Source organism: Acanthochromis polyacanthus, chromosome 2 (genome assembly GCF_021347895.1).
Source record: "Acanthochromis polyacanthus isolate Apoly-LR-REF ecotype Palm Island chromosome 2, KAUST_Apoly_ChrSc, whole genome shotgun sequence".
Taxonomy (NCBI): Eukaryota; Metazoa; Chordata; class Actinopteri; family Pomacentridae; genus Acanthochromis; species Acanthochromis polyacanthus.
Genome location: NC_067114.1, coordinates 25,366,560 through 25,390,603, shown reverse-complemented (window position 1 = coordinate 25,390,603; position 24,044 = coordinate 25,366,560). Strand labels below are relative to the sequence as shown.

Here is a 24,044-nt window from a genome sequence, read left to right as displayed (position 1 = left end):
GACGAGTGCCATTTGGATTTGCAACGTTTGATTAAGTGTATAAGGTACAAAAAATGTGCCAAAGTGTTTCAAAAGCTTAAAGCTTTTAATTTAATTGTTCTTATTAACATGATAAATACTATATTTTTTGAGAATGAAATACTATTTTTAATCATTTTCATGAGTACCTGGCTATTTTCACGTCCATATTGACCAACATAACATTTGCATCCAGAATATCACCAAATACATTTCAGATTTTTATCAAACCTTTATTTCCATGAGTATAAGTGTGTCACTGATTCCATAAAATATATTTATTCAAAATAAAAACATTATTTTTGGTAAAAATTTTATTATTTCTGTGCGTCCCTCAGTTTGTCTTACCACCCCGTCACACTCACCAGTTTTGTCTATAAATAACTGACTGTTGCTTTAAGTGACATCACAAAGAGGAAGTGACATCATTTGGACCTCTGGAGCAGCCAGGAACAAAGAAGACAAGTTCTGACATAATTTTTCATTGGCTTTTTGTTGTTTTTTCATGTTAGGTGAGGTCTGTCAAGCTCAACCCATCCACCCCATCACACAATATTGATAGGGAAAACTGTTTTTTATTAAAAATTTTACACTATTAATGTAAAGAAAATTATATTTTCAATTGAAAGTACACTCACTTGGGTCAGGAACTTGACCACATGGAGAACAGCGGCCATTTTAGGATGAAATTTACCACCCCGTCACATACCACCCCGTCACGTTTTATTGTGATGGGGTGGTAAGGGATGTGATGGGGTGGTTCTTCTTCAACTCACTCAAAAAATTGTGTCCAAATTATGTAATACTGTAGTTTCAATACATAGAATAAAAGTCTTAATTATATCCCAAGTACATGCAGCCTTTCATTTCCCTACCATAGAACAGTTTTAATTTTCTTGTTGTTGACCACATGTGTTATAAAATATGTGTTGAAAGAATGTCACATTTCATAACAGATCTGTCTTCAGCATGGCTCCATTAAGTGCTGCTGAGAGAACGTCAATACCGTGCACGTCGTGATGCTGACCCTGAGAAAAGGCAGAAATACTTAGAGAGTGAGCATCAGAGATGGAGACGGGATGTAGAGCAAGGGAAAAAGAAGAGGATTAAGGATCTAAGTGAGCGAGGGAAACATCAGCCGCGTAAAAAGTGGATAATGCAAAACAAGAAGAGGAAAGAGAAAGCAAAGACTAGGAAGCAACTGGCCACCCATGTGGTATCATTCACTCCAGGGGAGATCTTTTACAGAGAGGTCAGCTGCATGTGTTCCACTCAGAAGCAGCTGAGATGTCAGTGCTTCACCACAAAGCCGACAGAAGCTATTGCTTGGGAGTCTGGAGATCTCCTTGGAAAGTGGTGTGTTGTCAAATATGATGATGATCTTTATCCAGGGATCATCCTGGATATAGATGAGACGCTTGCCCTTGTGAAATGTATGCATTGTGCTGGAGTCAACAGGTTCTTCTGGCCTGCAAGAGAGGACATCCTCTGGTACCTCTTTGATGAAATGCTTGAAATTATTCAAGTACCTCAGCCTGTGACATCCCGTCACATGGAGGTTCAAAAAGATGAATGGAGGCGACCTTCCCAGTCGCTTTCATGATGCTTCCGAGGCTTTCAAGAGTCCCCCCTTTTTTTTAAGAGTTTCAATTTTCAAGGATTTAAAGTTAAATTGTTCTTTGCCTTGGAACCCATCCATCCATCCATTTTCTTCCGCTTATCCGGGGCCGGGTCGTGGAGGCAGCAGGCGAAACAGGCCGTTCCAGACATCCCTCCTCCAAGCAACACTTTCCAGCTCTTCCTGGGGGATCCCAAGGTGTTCCCAGGCCAGACGAGATATATAATCCCTCCAGCGAGGTCTGGGTCTACCCCGGGGTCCCCCCCTAGATGGACGTGCTCGGAAAACCTCCAAAGAAAGTCTGCCTGGAGGCATCCGAATCAGATGGCCAAACCACCTCAACTGGCTCCATTCAATGCGAAGGAGCAGCGGCTCTACTCCGAGCTCCCTCCGGATGTCTGAGCTCCTCACCCTATCCCTAAGGCTGGGTCCAGACACCCTATGGAGGAAGCTCATTTCAGCCCCTTGTATCCGCGATCTTGTTCTTTCGGTCACTACGCAAAGCTCATGACCATAGGTGAGGGTTGGAACGTAGATGGACTGGTAAATTTAGAGCTTCGCTTTACGGCTCAGCTCCCTCTTCATGACGACGGTTCGGTACAATGCCCGCATTACTGCTGACGCTGCACCAATCTGCCTGTCCATCTCTCGCTCCATTTTCCCATCATTTGTGAACAAGAACCCAACATATTTGAACTCCTTCGCTTGGGAAAGCAACTCCCCCCCAACCCAGAGGGAGCAATCCACCAGTTTCCAGCAGAGAACCATGGCCTCGGACTTGGAGGTGCTGATCCGCATCCCTGCCGCGTCACACTCGGCTGCAAACCGCTCCAGTGCCTTCTGGAGGTCACGGTCTGAGGATGCCAACAAAACCACATCATCTGCAAAAAGCAGAGATGCGATCCTGAGGTCCCAAACCGGACACCCTCCCCACCATGGCTGCGCCTTGAGTTCCTGTCCATGAAGACCACAAATAGGATTGGAGACAAGGGGCAGCCTTGACAGAGTCCAACACCCACTTGAAACGTGTCTGATTTAAGAAGAATGAAATGCTAATCAATTTTTTAATAGTGCATATTTCATGTTGTTATTCACATATTGAATTTTCAGTATTTGCCAAGTGTATTACAGGCATTTGAATATACTTGCACTTTTCTAGCAAGCTGTTGTATTAATAAATTCTAATTTTTTATATGTATTTTGGCTCTTGTATCATTAAGTCATGCCCACATTCATATCCAGAATTAACAAAAGTGTCTAATGTCAGATGAAACCAACAGATCATATAAAGAGACAGAGTTTGTCCGTACCACCCCGTCACAGTGAACCACCCCCGTCACTGTAGTAACCACCCCGTCACAGGGCCAACTTGTTTAAAAAATGATGGAAACGGAGTGAAATGCTTCATAAATTAATATTGAATAACGTTCCTCTTTTGTAGACTAATCAAAGGACTACGTTTTATTTTAAATTTCGAAGTCGATAGCTCGCACCAAAACACCGGTGGGGGAAACAGCTGTTCCGAAATCGCGTGATAGCTCGCACGATTTCGGAACGAGATTTGCTTTCTAGCGTCCCGAGATTTGGATACAGACCACAACAAATAGCAATCGCCAAGTAATGTGGAGGCTTTCGTTCACTTCTCATCTCTAGTATGTTGTGGGACACTCGTTGAGACTATCCGAGCCAGTCAGTGTGGGAAAAAAGCACGTTAGGGCAGACTTTGACGCGGGGGCTCAAGTTGCCCCATACTTTTCGCTAGCTGAGCTGCGAAGCTGCCTGCCTGGCTAAATACCGGAGCTATGTCGAAAATTCATTTCTCCATCACTCACATGTATGAAATGACATATGAAAACAGACCCCAGGTTGAAATAAACCGAAGTTTCCCTTTAAGTCTCCAGTATTTGAGGCGTTCATTTGGACCCAGGGACAGACGTAGTGTGACTGGCGCGTGGTCTGAGATTGTAATGGGTTCAATTTTAATCTCCATGGCTCTAAATGAGTCTTTTTTGGATATAGCAAAAAAAATCTATTCTTGAATAAGTTCCATGTACATGAGACATGAATGTGAAATCCCTTTCTTTTGGGTGAAGGGAGCGCCATATGTCCACCAGACCTAATTCCTCTATCATACCTTGCAATGCCACAGTCTTTTAAGTTTTGGTCCAACATCTTTTGGCAATCAATCCTGTGTCCTATTCAATATACACTTAAAATTTCCCCCACTATAATTATTTCTCTGCCTTTATCAGCTACAATTGAAGCAATTTTCTGAAAAAACTGTTGGCAATCTTCATTGGGGGCTTAGAGATTTAATATGGTCACTTCTACATTATCAATTTTGCCTATTACCATTACATAACGACCTTCATTGTGCTGTAGTAGGTGTTCAATGGAAAAGTTTACAGCTCTATGGAAGAGAATTGCAACCCCTCTCTTTTTACCACATTTGCATGATGCACTATACAACTGGTTGACCCATTCGTGCTTTAATTTTAGGTGTTCTTTGTCAGACAAGTGTGTTTCTTGGACAAGCGCTACAGAGCACCCCCAGATGCTTTTACTACCATAAAGTTTCTTCCTCTTGATGGGATTATTGATACCTTTTATACTGTAACTAACTACATTTAGCACAGCCATAGTTCAGTGGAAATGATTTGCTATCCTTACAATACTTCTATACTCCTCAGTGACAATAAAACATCTTTTCAAATTGTTTAAACCCAGAACATCTGTCAAGAAAAAAGTGACATATAACTTAGGCAGAACTACAGGGTGTCCGCGGGGTTTTAAAAAGTATTAAAAAGTGACAAATCAAAAACGCAAAATTTAATGGCCTTAAAAAGTTTTAAATTTGGGCAAAAGGTATTATTTTTTAAAATGAGGTATTATTTTTTTAGACAATGAGGTGTTTCATTTTGATCAAAAAGTAAACATAAATAAAATAAAACATATCTTACTTGCAAAATTTTATACCGGAATGTTCGTCAGTCGCTCACGTCGAAGTCATAGCAATGCATTCATTGGTTGTTAGAGAGCTGAAATCCTCCGCGTGCGCACTGAGCACATAGCTGACTTAGCTGCTGCAATGCTAACTTGACATGCTCTCCCTGGAGACTCAGAGTGTTCCGAGAGCGACCGCGGCCTGCGGGATCGCGGATTAGCACTCATTTGTCCGCAGATTGCTCTCTCACAACCGATACGTGGATCCAAACTTTAAGCCGTATCACTGCCGAAGTCTAATCACTTGGTCCTTGTGCCATTTCTGACCGACCCTGAAAACTTCATTCAAATCCCCGAGTCCGTTTTGAGTGATGTGGGTAACAAGGAAATGATTCACACACGCTGATCGTCACATAACTCCGCCGTGGCTCTCAGCGGCGAGACCGAGACGCCCCGTCTGCCCCAGTTGTCCGACCACGGAGCACGTTGCCCGGGGTCGCGTCCCGCTCAGGCGGTGGTCGACCCTCTGGACGACATCGACATTTCTCTCCACTCTTTGGTGGAATAATTAATCTAATTTACCTCATTCTTTCAGTGCTCTAATGGATCTGGATGCAACAGTTTCCATCATGGTGATTTGTCTGGTCTGTTGTCTGCTCATTTCAGTCGTTCTAATATGTTTCGTGATTTTTTTTTTTAAAAAGTGTTTATCAGTCGATGATTTTTTTTTTCTTTTTTGTATTCCACCACAATATTGCATGGTTGTAAAACAGTTTAGCTCCGCTTTGGTGAAGAACATCAGTGAATTAATTGTTTTTCATGGTCTTCAGCAGTAATTTTTATTGGTAAATGAGAGACATTAGTATCGCACATGTCTGCATTTTCAAACCATAAACAGGAAGTGAATTCGGTGACATACGTGCATTACGTTTGCGCTGGGAGCTGCTATGATTGGTGGAACTCACGGAAGGCGGGCCAAAATTGCGGGAAAGTTGCGGTGATTGGACAAAATTGCAATGGCTGAACTAATCACAAAATCAAATTCTCTGAGGAGAAGATACAAAGACAAGAAGGAGGAATTGGTGAAAATGGACAAAACTATCGAGGACAAGGCTGTGCAGCTGACGCACTTGTCGTAAGATTTTGATTTTGTCTCTCTCTGTCTCTCTCTCTCTGTCTCTGTCTATATTTTAAGAAAGATTAAGGCACTTGGCACAAGATTTTTTTATTTTGTCACCCTGCTCTCTTTTTGATTAAGTGTTTTGTGAAAATTTGCATGCAGATTTGTTGGTCGTTTAAACCTAGTTGGTTGTTCAATCCTTGTCTCAATTTGTTTTTACTGGTTTGTGTGGTTGTTAAACATGTTCTTAATGGGCTAGTGGAGTCTTCCATGGGGACAGGAAATAAATGTGCAATATTTTGTCTAAATCTCTTATTTTATAGTATTAGTAGCTGTTGCCTAATGGTTGGGAGTCAATCTTGAGAAGGTTGTAAGTTTAAATCCAATACCATTCCATCGCTTAAGCGCCTCTGAAGCAAGGCACCCCACCTCACATTGCACCAGTTACTGTAACTAATACCCTGTAGGTAAATAACTAGGTCTCTGGATAGTGGTAAGTATGATGTAAGTGTTGTATGTCAAAATCTGCGTGCATATCAAAAAAGGTTTCTGATTAATACTTGCAACTCGGTGTCTTGATGGTTGTAAAAAAAATCTGAAGGTAGTAAAAAAGGTATTAAATGGTAGTAAATTTAACTTCAAGATTGGTGTATATACCCTGAACTAATGCCAGAACAAGACATAGAACTTCCAAGAAACCAGCTGGTCTTAACATGATCAGCTCCTGTTGGTTCAGGGGCAGAGATAGGTGACAAACTATCTCTGGGATTGATGTAAAGCTAAATGCCGGAGCAATCTCCTTTGGAAGGGAAAGACTGCTTAGTGAGTGCATTACACTCTCGGGTCACTCTGTTGTCCAAACTAAAGGTGCTTAATCAAACTGTACAACGTTTACTTAAGTAAATTTCTCAACCATTAATAAAAGAAATATTCTCAGTAGAGTATGGCATATTATTTAACCACAACATAACTTGTATTTTTTTATATATATACAGTGCCTTGTGAAAGTATTCGGCCCCCTTGAACTTTTCAACCTTTCGCCACATTTCAGGCTTCAAACATAAAGATATAAAATTCTAATTTTTTGTCAAGAATCAACAACAATTGGGACACAATCGTGAAGTGGAATGAAATTTATTGGATATTTTATACTTTTTTAACAAATAAAAAACTGAAAAGTGGGGCGTGCAATATTATTCGGCCCCTTTACTTTCAGTGCAGCAAACTCACTCCAGAAGTTCAGTGAGGATCTCTGAATGATCCAATGTTGTCCTAAATGACTGATGATGATAAATAGAATCCACCTGTGTGTAATCAAGTCTCCGTATAAATGCACCTACTCTGTGATAGTCTCAGGGTTCTGTTTAAAGTGCAGAGAGCATCATGAAGACCAAGGAACACACCAGGCAGATCCGAGATACTGTTGTGGAGAAGTTTAAAGCCGGATTTGGATACAAAAAGATTTCCCAAGCTTTAAACATCTCAAGGAGCACTGTGCAAGCAATCATATTGAAATGGAAGGAGTATCAGACCACTGCAAATCTACCAAGACCCGGCCGTCCCTCTAAACTTTCACCTCGAACAAGGAGAAGACTGATCAGAGATGCAGCCAAGAGGCCCATGATCACTCTGGATGAACTGCAGAGATCCACAGCTGAGGTGGGAGAGTCTGTCCATAGGACAACAATCAGTCGTACACTGCACAAATCTGGCCTTTATGGAAGAGTGGCAAGAAGAAAGCCATTTCTCAAAGATATCCATAAAAAGTCTCGTTTGAAGTTTGCCACAAACCACCTGGGAGACACACCAAACATGTGGAAGAAGGTGCTCTGGTCAGATGAAACCAAAATGGAACTTTTTGGCCACAATGCAAAACGATATGTTTGGCGTAAAAGCAACACAGCTCATCACCCTGAACACACCATCCCCACTGTCAAACATGGTGGTGGCAGCCTCATGGTTTGGGCCTGCTTTTCTTCAGCAGGGACAGGGAAGATGGTTAAAATTGATGGGAAGATGAATGGAGCCAAATACAGGACCATTCTGGAAGAAAACCTGTTGGAGTCCGCAAAAGACCTGAGACTGGGACGGAGATTTATCTTCCAACAGGACAATGATCCAAAACATAAAGCCAAATCTACAATGGAATGGTTGACAAATAAACGTATCCAGGTGTTAGAATGGCCAAGTCAAAGTCCAGACCTGAATCCAATGGAGAATCTGTGGGCAGAGCTGAAGACTGCTGTTCACAAACGCTCTCCATCCAACCTCACTGAGCTCGAGCTGTTTTGCAAGGAAGAATGGGCAAGAATTTCAGTCTCTCGATGTGCAAAACTGATAGAGACATACCCCAAGCGACTTGCAGCTGTAATTGCAGCAAAAAGTGGCGCTACAAAGTATTAATGCAAGGGGGCCGAGTAATATTGCACGCCCCACTTTTCAGGTTTTTATTTGTTAAAAAAGTTTAAAATATCCAATAAATTTCGTTCCACTTCACAATTGTGTCCCACTTGTTGTTGATTCTTGACAAAAAATTGAAATTTTATATCTTTATGTTTGAAGCCTGAAATGTGGCGAAAGGTTGAAAAGTTCAAGGGGGCCGAATACTTTCACAAGGCACTGTATATAATGGTACTTAACTATTGCGTGTCCACAAAGAAGATATAGTCTGCTGCTGCAAGGTAAGCATCTCCTCTGTGTGTTGCTCCCGCAGTCGTCCATCTGTCCTTTCTCGCCGCCCTTTCCAGCCGTTCCCATTCCTCCGTCTGTACGTCCACACCAAGCTCCTGCAGGAAAGGGGCCGCCTCCACCAGGGTCGGGAAGGACTTGTCTCAGGTTTCCAGGTGAATCTTGAGTTGGGCGGGATACAGACATTTCGTTCTGACTCCCTTGGCTTTAAGTTGTTTGATCACATTCCGTACTCGTGCTCACTTTCTCTGCAGATAAAGGGAGTAATCGTGATCGAAATATATAGGTTTTCCCTCCAGGAGCGTTTTCTTCTGGTCCCACGCCAGTCCAAGCACATTTTCTTCAACAGTAAAGTCAAAAAATCTCACAATTATGGACCTTGGAGGGGCTGTAGGGTCTCGGGGTCTGGATACAGGTGCTCGTTGTGCTCTTTCAATTTTCATCTCCATGTCTGGTTTATTTAGGGCTCTGCGTATTAGGTCTGGGATAAAAGTCATCATATCCTGTTTTTTGCTGCCCTGGGGGACCTGGTAGATCCTAAGATTGTTACGTCTCAGTCTGTTTTGCAGGTCCTCGCAGCGGGCTGTGAGGTCTAATTCTCTGCGGAGCAGGTACCATAGTGTGTGCTCGTGTCGCATTCCCCGGTCCTCCGTCCCACTGATTCTCTTTTCCGCTTCGTTTTGTCTTTGCTCCTGCTTCAAGATTTTTGCATTTAAATCCTGTACTGAATGTTCAAGTCTATCCAGCGAGGCTTTGGTCTGTGTGTGACCCTCTTGATTTGCAGCTCCAATTCTCTTTAGTTCAGCCATTAGCTTGGCTATGTTTTCCTGTTGCATACCTGTAGCAGTGTGGTTAGCTTTAGCATGGTTAACCAAGTTTTCCTCCATCTCAGCTTTCGCATTATCTCGCCTATTTGAAGTTTTGTTTGACTTATGTGTCGAACTCATCGTGTCAACGATCCAGATACCAAAATACCGAGACTGATTGACGTATTTTCAAATGAAACTTTTGGACGAGAGCCCCCGTTCAAGCTGCTAGCGCAGGCATGACGTCACCGGAAGTCATGTGGTTTTCAACCAGTCAATCAGCGAAGATCACGCTACATTACAGCACACTACACTGTGACATTTGAACAGTGAGTAGAGGACTGGAATGTATCAAACTTTCTCTTTTGTCCTAATTTGGAAAAAGACGGACTTGCGGCTCAGTTCTCTCCCATATTTGCAGTCGAAATGTAAAAACTAAACATAGTTAGTTGACAAAACTCTCACATTTTATGCTTAGTTGTGCTAAGTGATCATATATACATTTCAAAATGTTTATTTCAAAATTGGACAATAGAGGATTGGAAAAACGTTGCTTGGTCTGATGAGTCTCCACTTCAGCTGCGACCTTCAGATGGTCAGAATTGGATGTAAACAACATAAAAGCATTGATCCATTCTGGCTACGGTTCAGGCTGCTGCTGGTGGTGTAAAGGTGTGGGGGATATTTCTTTGTACACTTTGGGACCCTTAGTATCAATTGAGCATCATTCAAACACCACAGTCTGAATGTTGTTGCTAACCATGTCCATCCCTTTATGACCACAGTGTACCCATCTTCTGATGACTACTTCCAGCAGGATAATGCACCATGTCATGAAGCTCAAATCATCTCAAACTGGTTTCTTGAACATGACAATGAGTACACTGCACTTCAACGGCCTCCACAGTAACCAGGTCTCAGTCTAATAGAGCATTTTTGAAATGTGGTGGATCAGAAAATTGACATCATGGATGTGCAGCCGACAAATCTGCAGCAACTGCATGATGCTATCGTGTCAATATGGACTAAAATCTCTGAGGAATGCTTCCAACAACTTGTTGAAATTTCATTGGTATTGGCACTGACTATATTCTGACAGTTACCATCCCTGTGACGGATCTGAGTCCACAGTGAAACAGAGTGGAGTTGAAGCTTCACTGACTGGTGATTTAAATCTATTACTTGGGAGGGAGCAATGCAGGTTTTAATTTACTTCATTTGCATTTCAGGATATTTAAAATGACCTATCTCACTAAAATACTGGACAGATTCTTGACTTCCAAATGTAATTCCACACTAAGTGCAGTTCATGTCATAGTTTATTATAACCTGTACACTGATAAAGCAGAACTTACATCCTTTATCAAACTACAAACTTCCAGCAGTCTTAAACTACTCATCTGCTCATCGGTGACATGTTGTTCTGTTAGAAAATGTAAACATATCTAAGAGAAAATCTGCGATATCTCATCAAAATTGTTTAGTCAGCTCATTTAAAGTTTTGCCAAAACTAAATCGTTTTGACCAGATCTTGTGATAAGGAAAAAAATCTGTGCTCCCCACACAACTAAGCAATGACTGACAACCAACAGTGTGAAAGACATTTTCAGGTGAGCTGCAGGCTGTGAGAAAAATAAAACATACTTGATCAATACAAAATGCAGAATGATTCAAGAGAGAACAGTGGAGTAAGTGATTGGAAGATAAATTCAATTGAACATCTACAGCACGTGAAGCCCTATTTTTTTCCAGTTTCCCTGTGGACACTTAGAAAATAGTGAAACTCAATTTTTCATGTTTTCCTTATATATATATAAAAAAATACAATTCTGGCATTTGGGTCAAACTGCACAGAAGACATTTTTGAGTCCTGTCTACTTCTAGCCTTGGTTGTGCTATTTCCACTGAAGTGCAGGATTTTATAACGCACTGAAAAAGGAGTATAATCAAAAGTAAAAAGAAAGGAAAAAAATCCCAGAAACGGTTTGGGGTTCAGGAGATTAACACTGCTGGCAAAATGTCAGTGTTTCAACATCAGATTCCTCACACCATAGTGTTTACTGTAGTGTTACTGTACTGATTTCTTTATAGGTCAAAGCTTAAAAGGCTTAGAAAATAATTCAAAACTGAACTAAATGTGGGCTAAAGGTGAGTTTTTGTTCAGGTTGCACAATTTTAACATGTTTCAGTATTTCAGTTGCTATTGCTATACACACTGAGAATGCAATCAAACTGACAGCATCACACTGACACCTAGTGGAATAAAGCCTTTGTGTGTCTACGATTCCTTAAGGAGTAAAGAACAGTACATGAACTTGTTATACTCATGTTAAATATCAACAACAAACAGGATTCAATGAAAACATTTGTCAAAATAGTCTTGTGTGCTTTCATTTATAAAAGGCTAGTCTAGAAAATACCATTCGGTAAAACTTTCTTTAATGGAAAATATGTAGCAGCATTTTATTTAAAACAAATAATCTTACATTTTGGTGGTAGGCAAACAATCCGCCCACTGGGATAGGAATAAAAGTTAAATACAATCAATATTTTAGCTTTTGAAGCCTGGCTGGTTCACTTTTCCATTGAGGTAGCCAAGCTACTGGTCCACAAGCAAAACATGGCCCGTTTTGTCCAATAAAATGGCAAGAGTAGAACCAAAATTAAAATAAAAAATAAGAGCAATACACTATTTCATGCACACAGACACACACATACTTCCCATCATGCAAAGCCCACTTTATAGCAGCAAATAGAGCCAAGAATGACTCCAGAAATAGTTTTTGGGCAAAATAGGCCGCTAATAGATTAAAAAAAAAAAACACCAATCACTGTTAAAACAAACACATACAGACTAGATCAAGTAGAGACTCCGTAAAACATCCAGTCAGTTTGGTCTCTGCATAGAAGATAAAAATGGCTGCCACAAACTGCAGGTGTGGTTGGTAATTAATGCAAACATTTGGGTGCAATGCTATTGGGAAACAAAACCTCCTCGAATTCCATGCCATTCCAATAGCTCTTTGCTTGGGTGTTCATCCAAAACCGACGGTTAAATATGTTAGATTCCTGTGAGGATCTGGGTGAAACCAATGTGTCTCAGTGTTTCCCAAAATTAAAGTCTGTGTGTGCACCAAATACAAAGACATTAAAGAGCATCTGGATCCAAATGGTCAGCATGACTTTGAAAAAGAAAACAACTTCCGTCTGCTGAAAATCCAACTTGTGCATCTGCACTGGAGAGGTGTTGCTGTTCTGAGTCAACACATCAGAAGTTCCTTTCATCCACGTAGCGCTACATGGCAAAAATCTAATTACGATCTGCCTTTGTCTTGTCAGTTTCAGTGTACTGCTACTGCGGAAGGCTCCTTAGCGGGGATGGAGTACGCATCCTTGGTTTGACTTTTAGTACTGCAGCATCCACTCGAACCAACTCTTCAGTTTTCTCACTGCTCAGAGGTGGAGTCAGGACGCCTGAAGGGACAGGACAGTTGCCATGACGCTCCAACTCCACATCCTGGTAAGAGTAGGCTTTGTCCTGTACACAACAGAAACACACATGAAGTCATCTGAAAGCAGAATTTTATGGACTGGAAGCAGATCAGGTTTACTGTGCAAATTATACCAGCAGAGTCAGACTGCATGATATAATGTTTCAGAATTGACAATGTAATGTACAGATGAGCAGCAGCCACATAGCAGAAAGCGCAATGTGGACCTTTTTATGCTGTTATCATTTTCCATGACTACACGTTTTGTTTTTTTAATTTTACTTGACAGTTTGTTGACATCCAGGCTCAGAGTGTGAACAACAAAATGCAGTAGAACCATTCAAGATTCAAAAGGAAAATTTTGTTGTAAAAAGACATCTCACACTACTTGCTCTAAAATATTTTGGCTACTGAAAGGCTGACGTTGTTCAAAGAGCATACTTTGTCAGAAGTGTCTTGAAACTGTTGCCACTACTTAGGCAACATAAATCTGTTTACCCATTTAAATCACCACAAAGCTCCATATGTCTATGTATATCTGACTGTCATCCAGAGCAAAAAATAAATAAATAAAAAATTAGGATGCAAGTGTTATAGAAAAATTATTGTCACATACAATTCTTAAAAAAACAACAACAAAAAAAAAACAGTCTACCACCTGTTGCAAACCTGGAGTTGAAGGAAAAATATGGGTCACAAGTTGAACCAGAGCTATTATAAGTGAGGTAATGTGCAGCTATAACAGACAACAGAGGCCTACATAAGTTCAACTGCCTATTTTATTAATGAGGACACCCAACGAAAAAGTTGCTGTTCGCAAACTGCATTTTTTCCCCCAGATGTTCATACAAGTGAGAAAATATCAGCAGGAATGAGAGGAACTTGAGCTCCAGATGACAGGCATCAGGTCTGGATACAGTGCAGTGAATACTTTAAAGGCTGCTGTCCTGAACAAGTGGATCAGGCTCCACTGCTTTGGTCAAACATCTTACAGTTAAGTTGTACACATGCTACATTTATTAAGCAGTTTTTCACACGGCAATTTACACTGCAGAAAAACAAATCATCACAATGTCTCGTGCAGCCCTACAGTATACTGTGGAAATTTAAAGTTACACTGAACTGATGACAGTCTTGATATTAGGAAACATGATAACCTTTGCCTATTTTTTGATGTGAGAATTTCATTAAGAGATATGAATGAAGGTTTTCCAGGAGCTTCTATTGCAGAAAATATCCAAAGTTGAATAATTTACACATCTTGTGTTGAGGGAAATCTCTGTATAACTCTCATCATTAGCTCTAAAAGTGACATAGTGTGACATGTGGATGGGGTTAGGGTTAAGTTGTAGGTTAAATGCACATTTTAAAATGTATTCCTTTAGATGGTGGAGTTCAGAGACTTAAAATTTGATTTAAGTAGTTACTTTTAACAGCAGCATATTTCCCCCCATGATTATTCCAGTTTTCCATCTCCTCTCATTATAGTACTTTTACTTACCAGCCATGTAAGGTAGGGAGCATGGGTCTGGATGTTGTGCATGTCCTCTGCTGGGATTCCTGCAAATGTTTTCATAGAGGACCCACCAAATTCTCGCAGCGCCATGGCAAATGGCACCATCCACCGGACACACTCCTCCACCTCCACCCTTTTCAGAGCTACATGGAGAGTGAGATTATGAGCAAAATGATGGGAACACAATGCTCATGCTATCAGGAACAAACACAGTAAAAACAAATAACTGCTGCTTCTTGTTGTTTTTACTTACCTGAGACATTTTCCACCAGCTCTACAGAGGAGAAATGAAACAGTGCTGAAGCAGCCAGGATGCCATTGGAAAACTCAAGACAACGTATATCAAGCATACACAGGTCCAACAACTAGAAAAGACAAAGAAAATCAATCATTAGTGCACAATACTCCACATATGTAAGGAGAAGAAGAGTCTGCTTCAAAAACAACAAAGCATGATTTAAGGTCAAAGACATATACATAACAGATTGGTACGCTATTCAATATCAGAAATAGTTTAACAACATTTCTAACAGCGTATTGCATCAGCTAGTTTATCATCTTTGTCACTTATGTCATTTCCAGCCAGAAAAAACCTATTGGTCAAATAAATTAACTATAAATCAAAATTTGGCATGTGTATGAATAATTCTGGGCTTCACTATACAAAAATTAGCAATGAAAAAACACACATGAAACATACCTCTGCAATCTGTGTGAACGTAGCCTGAGGGTATCGGGGAATGAGCAGCTCATCCGTCTCTTTCAGGTAGGCCACCTGCATGTAAACATTGAGCCAGGAGATGGGAGTCTGAGGGCTGAGAATCCAATTCAGCTCCTTTGTTAGAAGAGGGAGAAAGAGCAGACAAGAGAAGTGTTGGAGGAGGAAAACCAACAACAACAGTAGTAGCTCAACTTCTTTTAAGTAAAATTTAAATCTAAAAATTGAAATTTAAGAATGTATACAGCTTCAAGGTTTTGACAATAGAATAATGACTTTTTGGACATTTCAAGGAGCAAAACAAACAGGAAACAACATCTATGGTCAGCTGGTACAGTAAGTCCTCATAAGCTTGAAGATACTTAGTGGAAGACCTGTTAGAACATGGATTACATGATGTGTCAGGTTGTGGAAATATCACTATGAAAAAATAATGTTTAACAAAGTACACATGTTGGCATGGCCTTTAACCTGTTATGAAATGATCTTCAGGCATATTTATATATGCTCCTTCTGAGTTTACTGCAAATTTTACATCAATTTCCCTTGAAAGATCACATTAAAGTTAAAAAGCCAGTTTTTGTAATCACCACAGTGGCCGACTGACACCCTGCAGGAAGGAAATGAGACCACATCAGATGTAGCCTAGCTTAGCTAGACTGTATTCCCGTTATAAGGGATATACGGGAATACAGTCTAGCCCTCCTCCATTGACACATTTTGACAGGTTTTCAAGCTCCGAGCAGATCAGACCGAACCAATCAGAGCACCAGAGGCGGGAGTTAACGATGCGTCATCTTCAGGGCCGAGTTGATGACCGCAACAGAGCGAGGTTTCTCTCATGCGCTTTCCTCTGTTTTGCACGGGCTGAATTTGTCCTTAAAACCTCAACAAGAAGCAGCTCTTAAAGCTTTTCTTTTTAAAAAGGATGTATTTTTAATTCCGGCAGGCTGTACAATAGAATGCGTAATGCTGCCCTCCACTGTTGAAAGGGAGAGCTTAGATTTTCCTCAGGACCCCTGTACGGCGAAGGAAGCTGTTAAAACTACAAAACATCATGGCGGAAAGGCAATTGTTAGGTCGCTTAGTGATTGCGTCACACATGTGTTACGCTGATTGGCTCTCTCCAATTCAAGCTGTGATCGGTAGTCCCGCCTCTGGGCTAGATTTGGTTCAATGGAGCAGTTCCAGACTGACTTTATGTGTATTTGTAATACACAATATAAAGGCTGTCTGGTCCCCAGGCAACATCAGATGCACTTTGACGGCTTTTACTACCGCCTGTTGTAAATCTTCTAGAGCGCTCTTCACTTCTTATTTGTCAATAACATTGGTCTTAATATTCATCCACACGCTGTTTGCCACACCTGCAAGGACATTTCTCAACCTCCTGATTTCTTCTATTTTTGTGCATGTATCAGACTAAACCGTATCAGATTCTCGAACTAAATTTACAAACAAAAGAAAGGAAATCCAAGTAAACACAAATCTTTTTTTTTTTTTTAATCTGCCCGTCATTTTTTGTACACAAGCTCCTTAGGGAAGAGTCAGGCCTTGTAGACCAACATATTCTTTTGTAGAAAGCTGTACATTAACAGGACTACAATCTTCCCAACAGTTCATCTTTTGTCTCATCAGTCCATACAACATTTTCCCTGAAGGTTTGAGGGTCATCTATGTGTTGTGGCAAAGTTCAGATGAGCCTTAATGTTCTTCTGGTTTTAGCAGAGGTTTCCACCACATGAACACCTTTACTAAAACCAGAGGTCTGCAGTTCTTTGTGACTTCCTGGATGAGTCATTTCCATGCTCTTGAGGACTTTTTGAAAGAAAAATCGGTCCTATTTGCTGAGTATGTCTCTTCACTGCGAGTCCCAGAGCCTTAGAAATAGCTTTGTAATCGCTCCCAGACTGATGTATTTTAATTATCCTCCATCTTGTCTCTTTTGGAGTTTCTTTTGATTTTGGCAGCGTGCTACTGGTTTTAGCCAACTTCATGTTTCGGAAAATTGTCTCATTAAGTGATGATTTAACGAAGCCGGTTGTAATAAGGCTTGATTGTATCTCATCCAGCTGCTGCCAGTTATCAATGTAGTTTGAGAGTTTGCAGATCTATTAGCTAAGGGGAGAATACTTTTTCACACAAACTAGACAGTTATAATTTGAAACGTATTCTGTTTACTGAGCTTGCATTTGTTTAGTACTACATGTTGTTATTTTGTTAGTTGTGTTATATTAAATGCTGCTTAAGTATATGACAGAGTGTGCAATACATGAAAAAGAATATAAGTAAATAAACAGCTGGGTGTCCAATACTCTTCACCACACTGTACATAAAAATAAAGCTTGAAAATGTGCAATTTTAATTATCAGCATCAGTACAGTGTTGACATCTGAAGTGTGTGTCTGCTTTGTGAGTGCTGGCTGTCTCTAGGAGGACCATCCTGATGAGCCGTCGTAGTGAAACAATGAGATGAATCCTATAGTAAAATGCTACTGTGTAGTTTTTTGAGTTGGGTATTACAGTACCAACTGCCTCCTAATCCACAAAAAGACAAATCTGAGCACCCACTGCTGATATTCTACTGTAACACACACTATGCCACAGCATGGGCGTGTGTATAAATGCAGAGCAGTTCATACTTATGCGTCACAGACTAGTGTGTGTGTTCTTTACCTTCATAATAATGATTTCCATTGAAAGGATCTCATCTTCTGTGCAGACTTCATCAGTAACATAGGCAAACTGGTGGACCTTGGGAGGATACATCTCCTAGGGCAAGCAAAGACACAGGAAACAAGCACTTTAATAACAGATTACACCTTGAATATATTGTGAAATAACGCAGAAAAGGGAAATGCAGTTAAGATTATACATCTTTAAAAAAAAAAAAAAACACACAACAACAACAACAAAAAAAAAGAAGGAACAACAATCAGGTATTTTGATCATTCACTTCCATGTCCTGTACAATCCAAACCATCTCACCTCTACTTTGGCAGCAATGAAAAGACAGGTGATGCCGATGAGCTGAAGCGTGGATTTAAAGACGTTTCTCTGTGTTGCCATGAAGCGATCAAAGTAGTCCTGAGCGAGGTGATACGTCTCCCTGTGCAGTTTGTACACCTCACTCACCTACAACAAGCACACAAACAGAACATCACTCCACTGCTGTGGCCTCCCAGGATCTCAAACCATATCTACTGACAATTTGCTTATGTGAATGTGGACACCAAATAAGATAACAGAGAGGTCAAGTGAGAAGCTGGTTGGACTGACAAGGTTGATAAAACTTTTACAAAGTTTAGTCCAAGTGGCAATAAAGGAATAACTTTGTAGGACAAAGCTTCACCCTGGCGAGTCGACACCCCTCAGTTGACAGAGACTCTGCATGTTGAGCAGTTTTTTTTATCTTCGGCCATCACTGTGCAGCTTACAAACATGCACAGGGATAAAATTTCCACAAGGAATTACAATCTGATATTTTCTTTTTTCCATATTCTACCAGGGATGGTGTACAAATGAGAACATGCAGAGCTGGTGAACTGTTGAGAGAAGCTAAAACCAGAGATCTAGCAAGTGACTGGTAACCTATAACTATGTCTCAGAAGAACTATCCAGTATGACAACATTTAAATCTATTGAAGCACAACCCTAAATTTGCATGGACCAATTGGTTTAGCCAACATGGTAAACCATTTGAGACAGGTACATTTATATCAGTTATTTCATGGTGGGCAAGGTGGCAAATGTTTTTTTTTTTAAAAACTAATGAATTGGTTAAAAATTAAGAAATACAATTAAATAAATTAAGCAAAACAAAAGACTTTCAGAGGTTGATTTAAACAGCAATGTGTGCTGCCTGTTTCATTACTGAGACAAATGTAAATGGTTGTCTGACATTACATGTCAACAATTCAGACAAGCTGTAAGTCAAATTTGCATCATTTGCAGCTGTCCTTTATCGATCTTTTTAATGCTCAAAAACATAACCAATGTAGCTTTTGACTGCTGAGGTCAAAATTGTCACTGAAATACATGCCAATGGATTTGTAATTTCCAGATGGCCTACTTAAATAAGGAAAAAACTGTTAAATCTTTGTATTGAACAGCATTTGATGTGAGTGATAAAATTGTGTCGGGTACAGTACTAGCACAGCGTACATTTCAGAGCTTGAACTGAACTGTTACAAACTGTTGGACAAACTATGCTTTTTTGCACCTGTAAGTGTTTGTGGGTGTGTGGTAAATCCCTCTTTGCTTTCTAGAAGTGCCAGCTGGCTGCACATATAAAGTGTATAAAGTGCAAGTTGTGGTGATTACAGTGTTAATGAATAAACCATGTGGAATTTCAGCAGCGCTCAGAATTAAATGATGGCATGATATAGAAAGAACAAGCAGTTGTTAAACTCACAGGTGTGCTCTACTGAAACAGACCTCAGACTGATAAAGTTCTCCATTACTGACATACGGCACCTTTAGTTAATGGCAGCATTTTATTTATTTATTTTTTTTACTTAGGAGGAATCGAAATCAAAATGCCAAAACAGATAATGATTACACATTATTATCTGACAGGCTATGTCCATTTCAAAGATAGGAAAATTCATGGTCACTCATGATTCATCTTCAGCGCAATAATGTTGAAAACTACAGTATGTGTTTTTCAACTGCCAAGACACTAAATGTCACCCATTTTCTTGTGCACATACATAGACTCGCCTTTTTTGTTTAAATCATTGTACAATTGCAATGATCATTAAAAATTCATTTAGCTGAAAATTCAACCATTTTAATTTCAATTACTTCTTTCAAACAAAGAAACAAATCATTTGTTTTTAGCTTCCCAAATGTTCTGTTTTAATGGTACGGTAAACTTTTTTTTTTTTTTTTAACTGTTTGCTTTAATGTTGATGACATTAATAAAGTCTTCAGGACTCTAATGTGGTTTTTTCAACTGTTCTGATACTTCATTGACCAGTGCTCCAGAGCATGACCAAAAATCTGTTAAGTGACACTTAACATTTTTACTGGTTCCACTGGTATGCATAACACTGAGCAGGTCTGTCTCCTGTCTATATCAAAGCAGTGCATTTCTTATCTGAGACCTAAAACTACATTGTATTAAAAAAAACTGACTTAATTTTGAGAGGTTAATGTTTTCACACCCAATATTCTTTCTATCATCAGATTATTTTTGTAATTTTTTCTTGAAAACGGACAAGTGCAAAATATTTAAATGAAGGGGATATTAGGTAAACAGATAATGTGTATATATGTGGAGGTATCCATATTACATTCTAAAATGCAATTTTTGTTAACATTTTACTCTGTTTTATAGTCAGAATTGACACGGACAGTCCCCACTGACATTCCCTGTTACATTACAATCGGTCTGCCCTGTGGGATGCTGTAGCTGATTCCTCTGCTTCCTCTTTGTCTTACGGTTTTACACACAGGTGTTTCTATAGTTTGAGGCTCGCCAGGTAGACCGAGTCACTGAGTTTGGTGCTCTATTTTAGCTTTATTATAATTTGAGTACAAGTTGAACAGTGCATATATCAGAGACATTTGTTCATGCTGCTTTATCAGAGACATTTTTGTTTCACCAATAGCCTGATAGAGACGATAGTAAATTAAAAGGTGTGTGGGTTTGCTTAAGTAAGAACACAGAGGTAGCTTTAAAGAAATAGATGGGTCTCAGAAACATGGGTCTCCAACAAGCAGTTGAATTGTCTTCAGTATTTAACATGTCTTTTTGTATGCTTTGATGTTCTTCTGGTAATGGTGTTTTCTTTACTTGCTAACCTGCAAAACTCTGACTGCCTCCTGCATATGGTACCATCCAATCTCATTTGATATGCCTGTTGTGTGTAATTCTGAAGTTTAGACAATGTCTAGGCAAAATCATTTGGACCACCATGATGACATCTGGTTTGGGGAGGGGTCAACATGCTGTTTCAACAGGGAGGGGTAGGCCACTAGCCCCCAGGAATTATGAAGGCAGTGTTGACGAGTCAGTACAAAATACAACAGTAGTCTGTGCTGTCAGCTCCACAACCACTGTCCATGTACATTCTCAGCCTTTTTGTTCTACTAAATGGAAAGAGGCAGAGCGAGAAACCAATTACAGGTGTTGTTCTTCTTTATAGTTTGCTCCTGTCAGACCGAACAGAGATCACGGTATCACAGCATCCTCTTCATATCAGCAAAACGAAGAAGCTCAATTGTTACACTTATTATTGTGGAACCAAAAAAATTTCAGCGCAACAAAATTACATGTTGGTCCACCTAAATGGAACGGTCATGCAACAGTAGTGCAACTAGTGTGAAAAGTTAGTCTGGAGCCCAAACCCCTAATCAAGATTTTTATTTGTTTAAGAAGTACGACAAACCTCCATGAGCCAGTCCAGGAGAATTGCCCTCATCTTGGGCTGCAAATGAGGATGCTTTTCCATCATGTGGACGTCCCTGGTGTAGGTCTTATCCTTCTCCAACATGTTGTTCCACACCACATCCTTACTGGCCCAGCTGACAGAGGGACACATTGGTAAAAAATAAAGAATTCAACTTTGGACTGACTGTCTCTTGTTGTGCAATACGTGCAAAACTAAATCGCTTAAATATGAAGCATGATTTTCCTTGGACAACACTATTAACATGCAAACTAACTGTGAAAGAAGACCTATAAGGTAAGCCCCAGCTTGTTCCTGTATTAAGTATACATGTGGGTGGCAAACTTAAGTAAAACCAATAAGGGTGCATCACTGCTCTTTGTCACAGATATATCAGGTCTCTGGAATTCTGCTCCAAAGATAAACAGCATTCTTCCTTACAGTATGTCCTTATTTTACTTTTAGTAATAGAGGACAGTTTTGTCTAATATATCACCTCAAAATTCTTCATCAGCGGTGAAATGTTTCCAAAAGACTAGACTTTAAATTGTCACTAATCATCCTGTGCTTTGATGAGCGCAGACGGCAAGAGAATATGGAGCCTAAACTGACAAAGATCAACCACACAACAACAGTACTCACCACAGTGCAGGGAGTGGAGCACAATGAACAGGGGTTACAAATATGTTGTTAAAGATGTAGTGAGGGAAGCCCGCGTTCAACAGGGAAACTGGTTGGTACTCTTCCTGATCAGGTGTGGGGATCCACCTGTGTGGACTTGTGTAACCAGCATCAGGATTCCACCCCACCTTCACAGAAAAAAAGAAAAAAGAGCACAAATATAAGAAAAATGTGAGACTAACACAGTAAAGAAATGTGTTATGTTGAAGCCAACAGTCCAGTAAAATGACAACAAACAAAGCCTGAAACAGATCAGCAAATATTTACTCGACAAGTTACACCTTATTTACTAGCATTGTTGCATTTGATAGAATACAGATCAAGTGGTGAGATTCAGTGTAAACAATGGATCTGTTAACAGAACTGAAACACTGGAAGAGGCACATGTTTTGACAACAGTGCAGTAAGATGTTAAAGCTCACCTCACGGTCGCACTGCTTCTTCTTCGTTGTCGTCGTCTCTGCTACCTCCTCATCCAGATCTTGTAAGTGCTGAGGATCAAAGATGAGAAAAAATGTTATTCTCTATGCGAATCAGTTTACAAACAGCACAGAGCTGGTTCCATCAGATTGATTTCCACTTGTTTTTCTGCAGCACATTAGAGCTTGTGAAAGGTAGACGCTGAATCTAGTCTTGGGAGTGTTCTGCTTTGTAAGCACCAATAAAAAGTACATAAAACTATAGTCATAGGCAGTACAATCCCAGCTGCATCTATCAGTGATACTTGAATACAATTAAGGGAAACACACTGCTACTTGGCTTATTCAGGAGCTGAAAATGCATTCAGAAGCTGAAAATGTATTCAGAGCAGTCATAAACCAGCCTGCAAGCCTTTTAGGCTACTTACAATGGCAACATCTGCCTTCCTCTTTCTAGGTCGGACTGTGCTTTCCTTGGGCGCCTCGGGAGCGACAGATTTCGGTTCTGTCTCTTCCCTGCAACACAAGACAAAACATGGCTGTAAGTCTGAGGTGTCAACATACAACATGTCAACGATGTCGGATAAACATGATATTAAGTATAGGACAACTTATTGTCCTACACCAACAGGCTAACTAGCCGGATGGCTAAAGCTCCATCAACCCAACTTTCCTTTCTGCCGTCACACACTTTGATTGGCGCGTTTGCTAGAGCCATGAACACCGTAGAGAAACTCACCGTTGTCCTCGCATTATATTCTTGAGGGGGATGCCGCTTTCCGAGCAAACCTATGAATGAGAAATGTTACATTTGTGTGCATAAAATAATACATTCATACACTCCCCACCCCCACTCTCAACTCCCTCCTCCTGACAAAGCCCAGCTCAGCCTGGCGCGGGGAAATGGGTTCAGTACACAATGTTAAAAGTCGCCAAAAAGTACCTCATCATTCAGGGATATTCACGAAAACAGACAGGGGCACACATAAGACACCGTATAATCGGACAAACGTCGTTACATTGCGTATTTATGAGAGGAACCTAGTTATTTCCCTCCACTAACTTTGGACAGCTGGCTTGCCACATAATGGCCGAACGACCCAGCAGGGACGCCTCTCAGTTCACAGTTTAACATCGATAACACCGAGCACACAGACAATATCCAGCATCCACACTTCACCTGCGTTAGCCTCATTACAACATGTTGCAGTTTTGCTAGCATTTCGGTCAGTTTAGCTGAAATGCCTAAGTTCAAACTAACCGAACACGACTAACTCCGTACAATGATAAAGTTTCAACCACTCACCTCAAGATTCTGCTCTTTGAGTTCACTCCTATCCACGTCTGGGAAATAAATATGTATTCAAAGTGGACAGACTCGGAGCTGGCTTGTGTGTCGAGGCCAGGCTAGTTCCTCTGAGCTGGCGCCTTGAACAGAACAGATGAGTGGAAGCATCAACGTCAGGGAGGAGTAGCTTTAACTTGGCGCTAAACCTCCTACCTCACCGCCCCTTTATGCGATAATTTCAACTCTCTTTTTCGACAATGATAACAGCCGTAGATTGCACGGATCACGTATATTCATCACAGCTAGTTGAAATAGTGCTGAAGAAAAGGAAAATGAAGTTTAG

The 24,044-nt window shown here is 40.4% G+C and overlaps 1 protein-coding gene across 1 annotated transcript; it reads right to left on the bottom strand.

Annotated features, from left to right (window-relative positions):
• Positions 1-10,494: 10,494 nt before the first annotated feature.
• ccne1 (cyclin E1) lies at positions 10,495-24,037 on the bottom strand. Its single transcript, XM_022221424.2, has 12 exons — positions 23,720-24,037; positions 23,153-23,202; positions 22,842-22,929; positions 22,417-22,485; positions 21,956-22,122; positions 21,314-21,449; positions 17,907-18,053; positions 17,595-17,690; positions 14,901-15,035; positions 14,454-14,565; positions 14,186-14,343; positions 10,495-12,731 (listed from the first exon to the last, which is right to left on the bottom strand). Exons 2-12 carry the CDS (start codon positions 23,164-23,166, stop codon positions 12,546-12,548), a joined length of 1,308 nt encoding a protein of 435 aa, XP_022077116.2. The 5' UTR covers positions 23,167-23,202; positions 23,720-24,037; the 3' UTR covers positions 10,495-12,545.
• Positions 24,038-24,044: the final 7 nt, after the last annotated feature.

What these genes read in the sequence shown, in the direction of transcription:
- ccne1 (XM_022221424.2), bottom strand. An exon ending in GGAAGGCAGATGTTGCCATT is followed by an intron (nt 22,486 to 22,841) that starts GTAAGTAGCCTA and finishes TTTGATCCTCAG; the next exon opens with CACTTACAAGATCTGGATGA. An exon ending in TGGAAATCATTATTATGAAG is followed by an intron (nt 15,036 to 17,594) that starts GTAAAGAACACA and finishes CTTCTAACAAAG; the next exon opens with GAGCTGAATTGGATTCTCAG.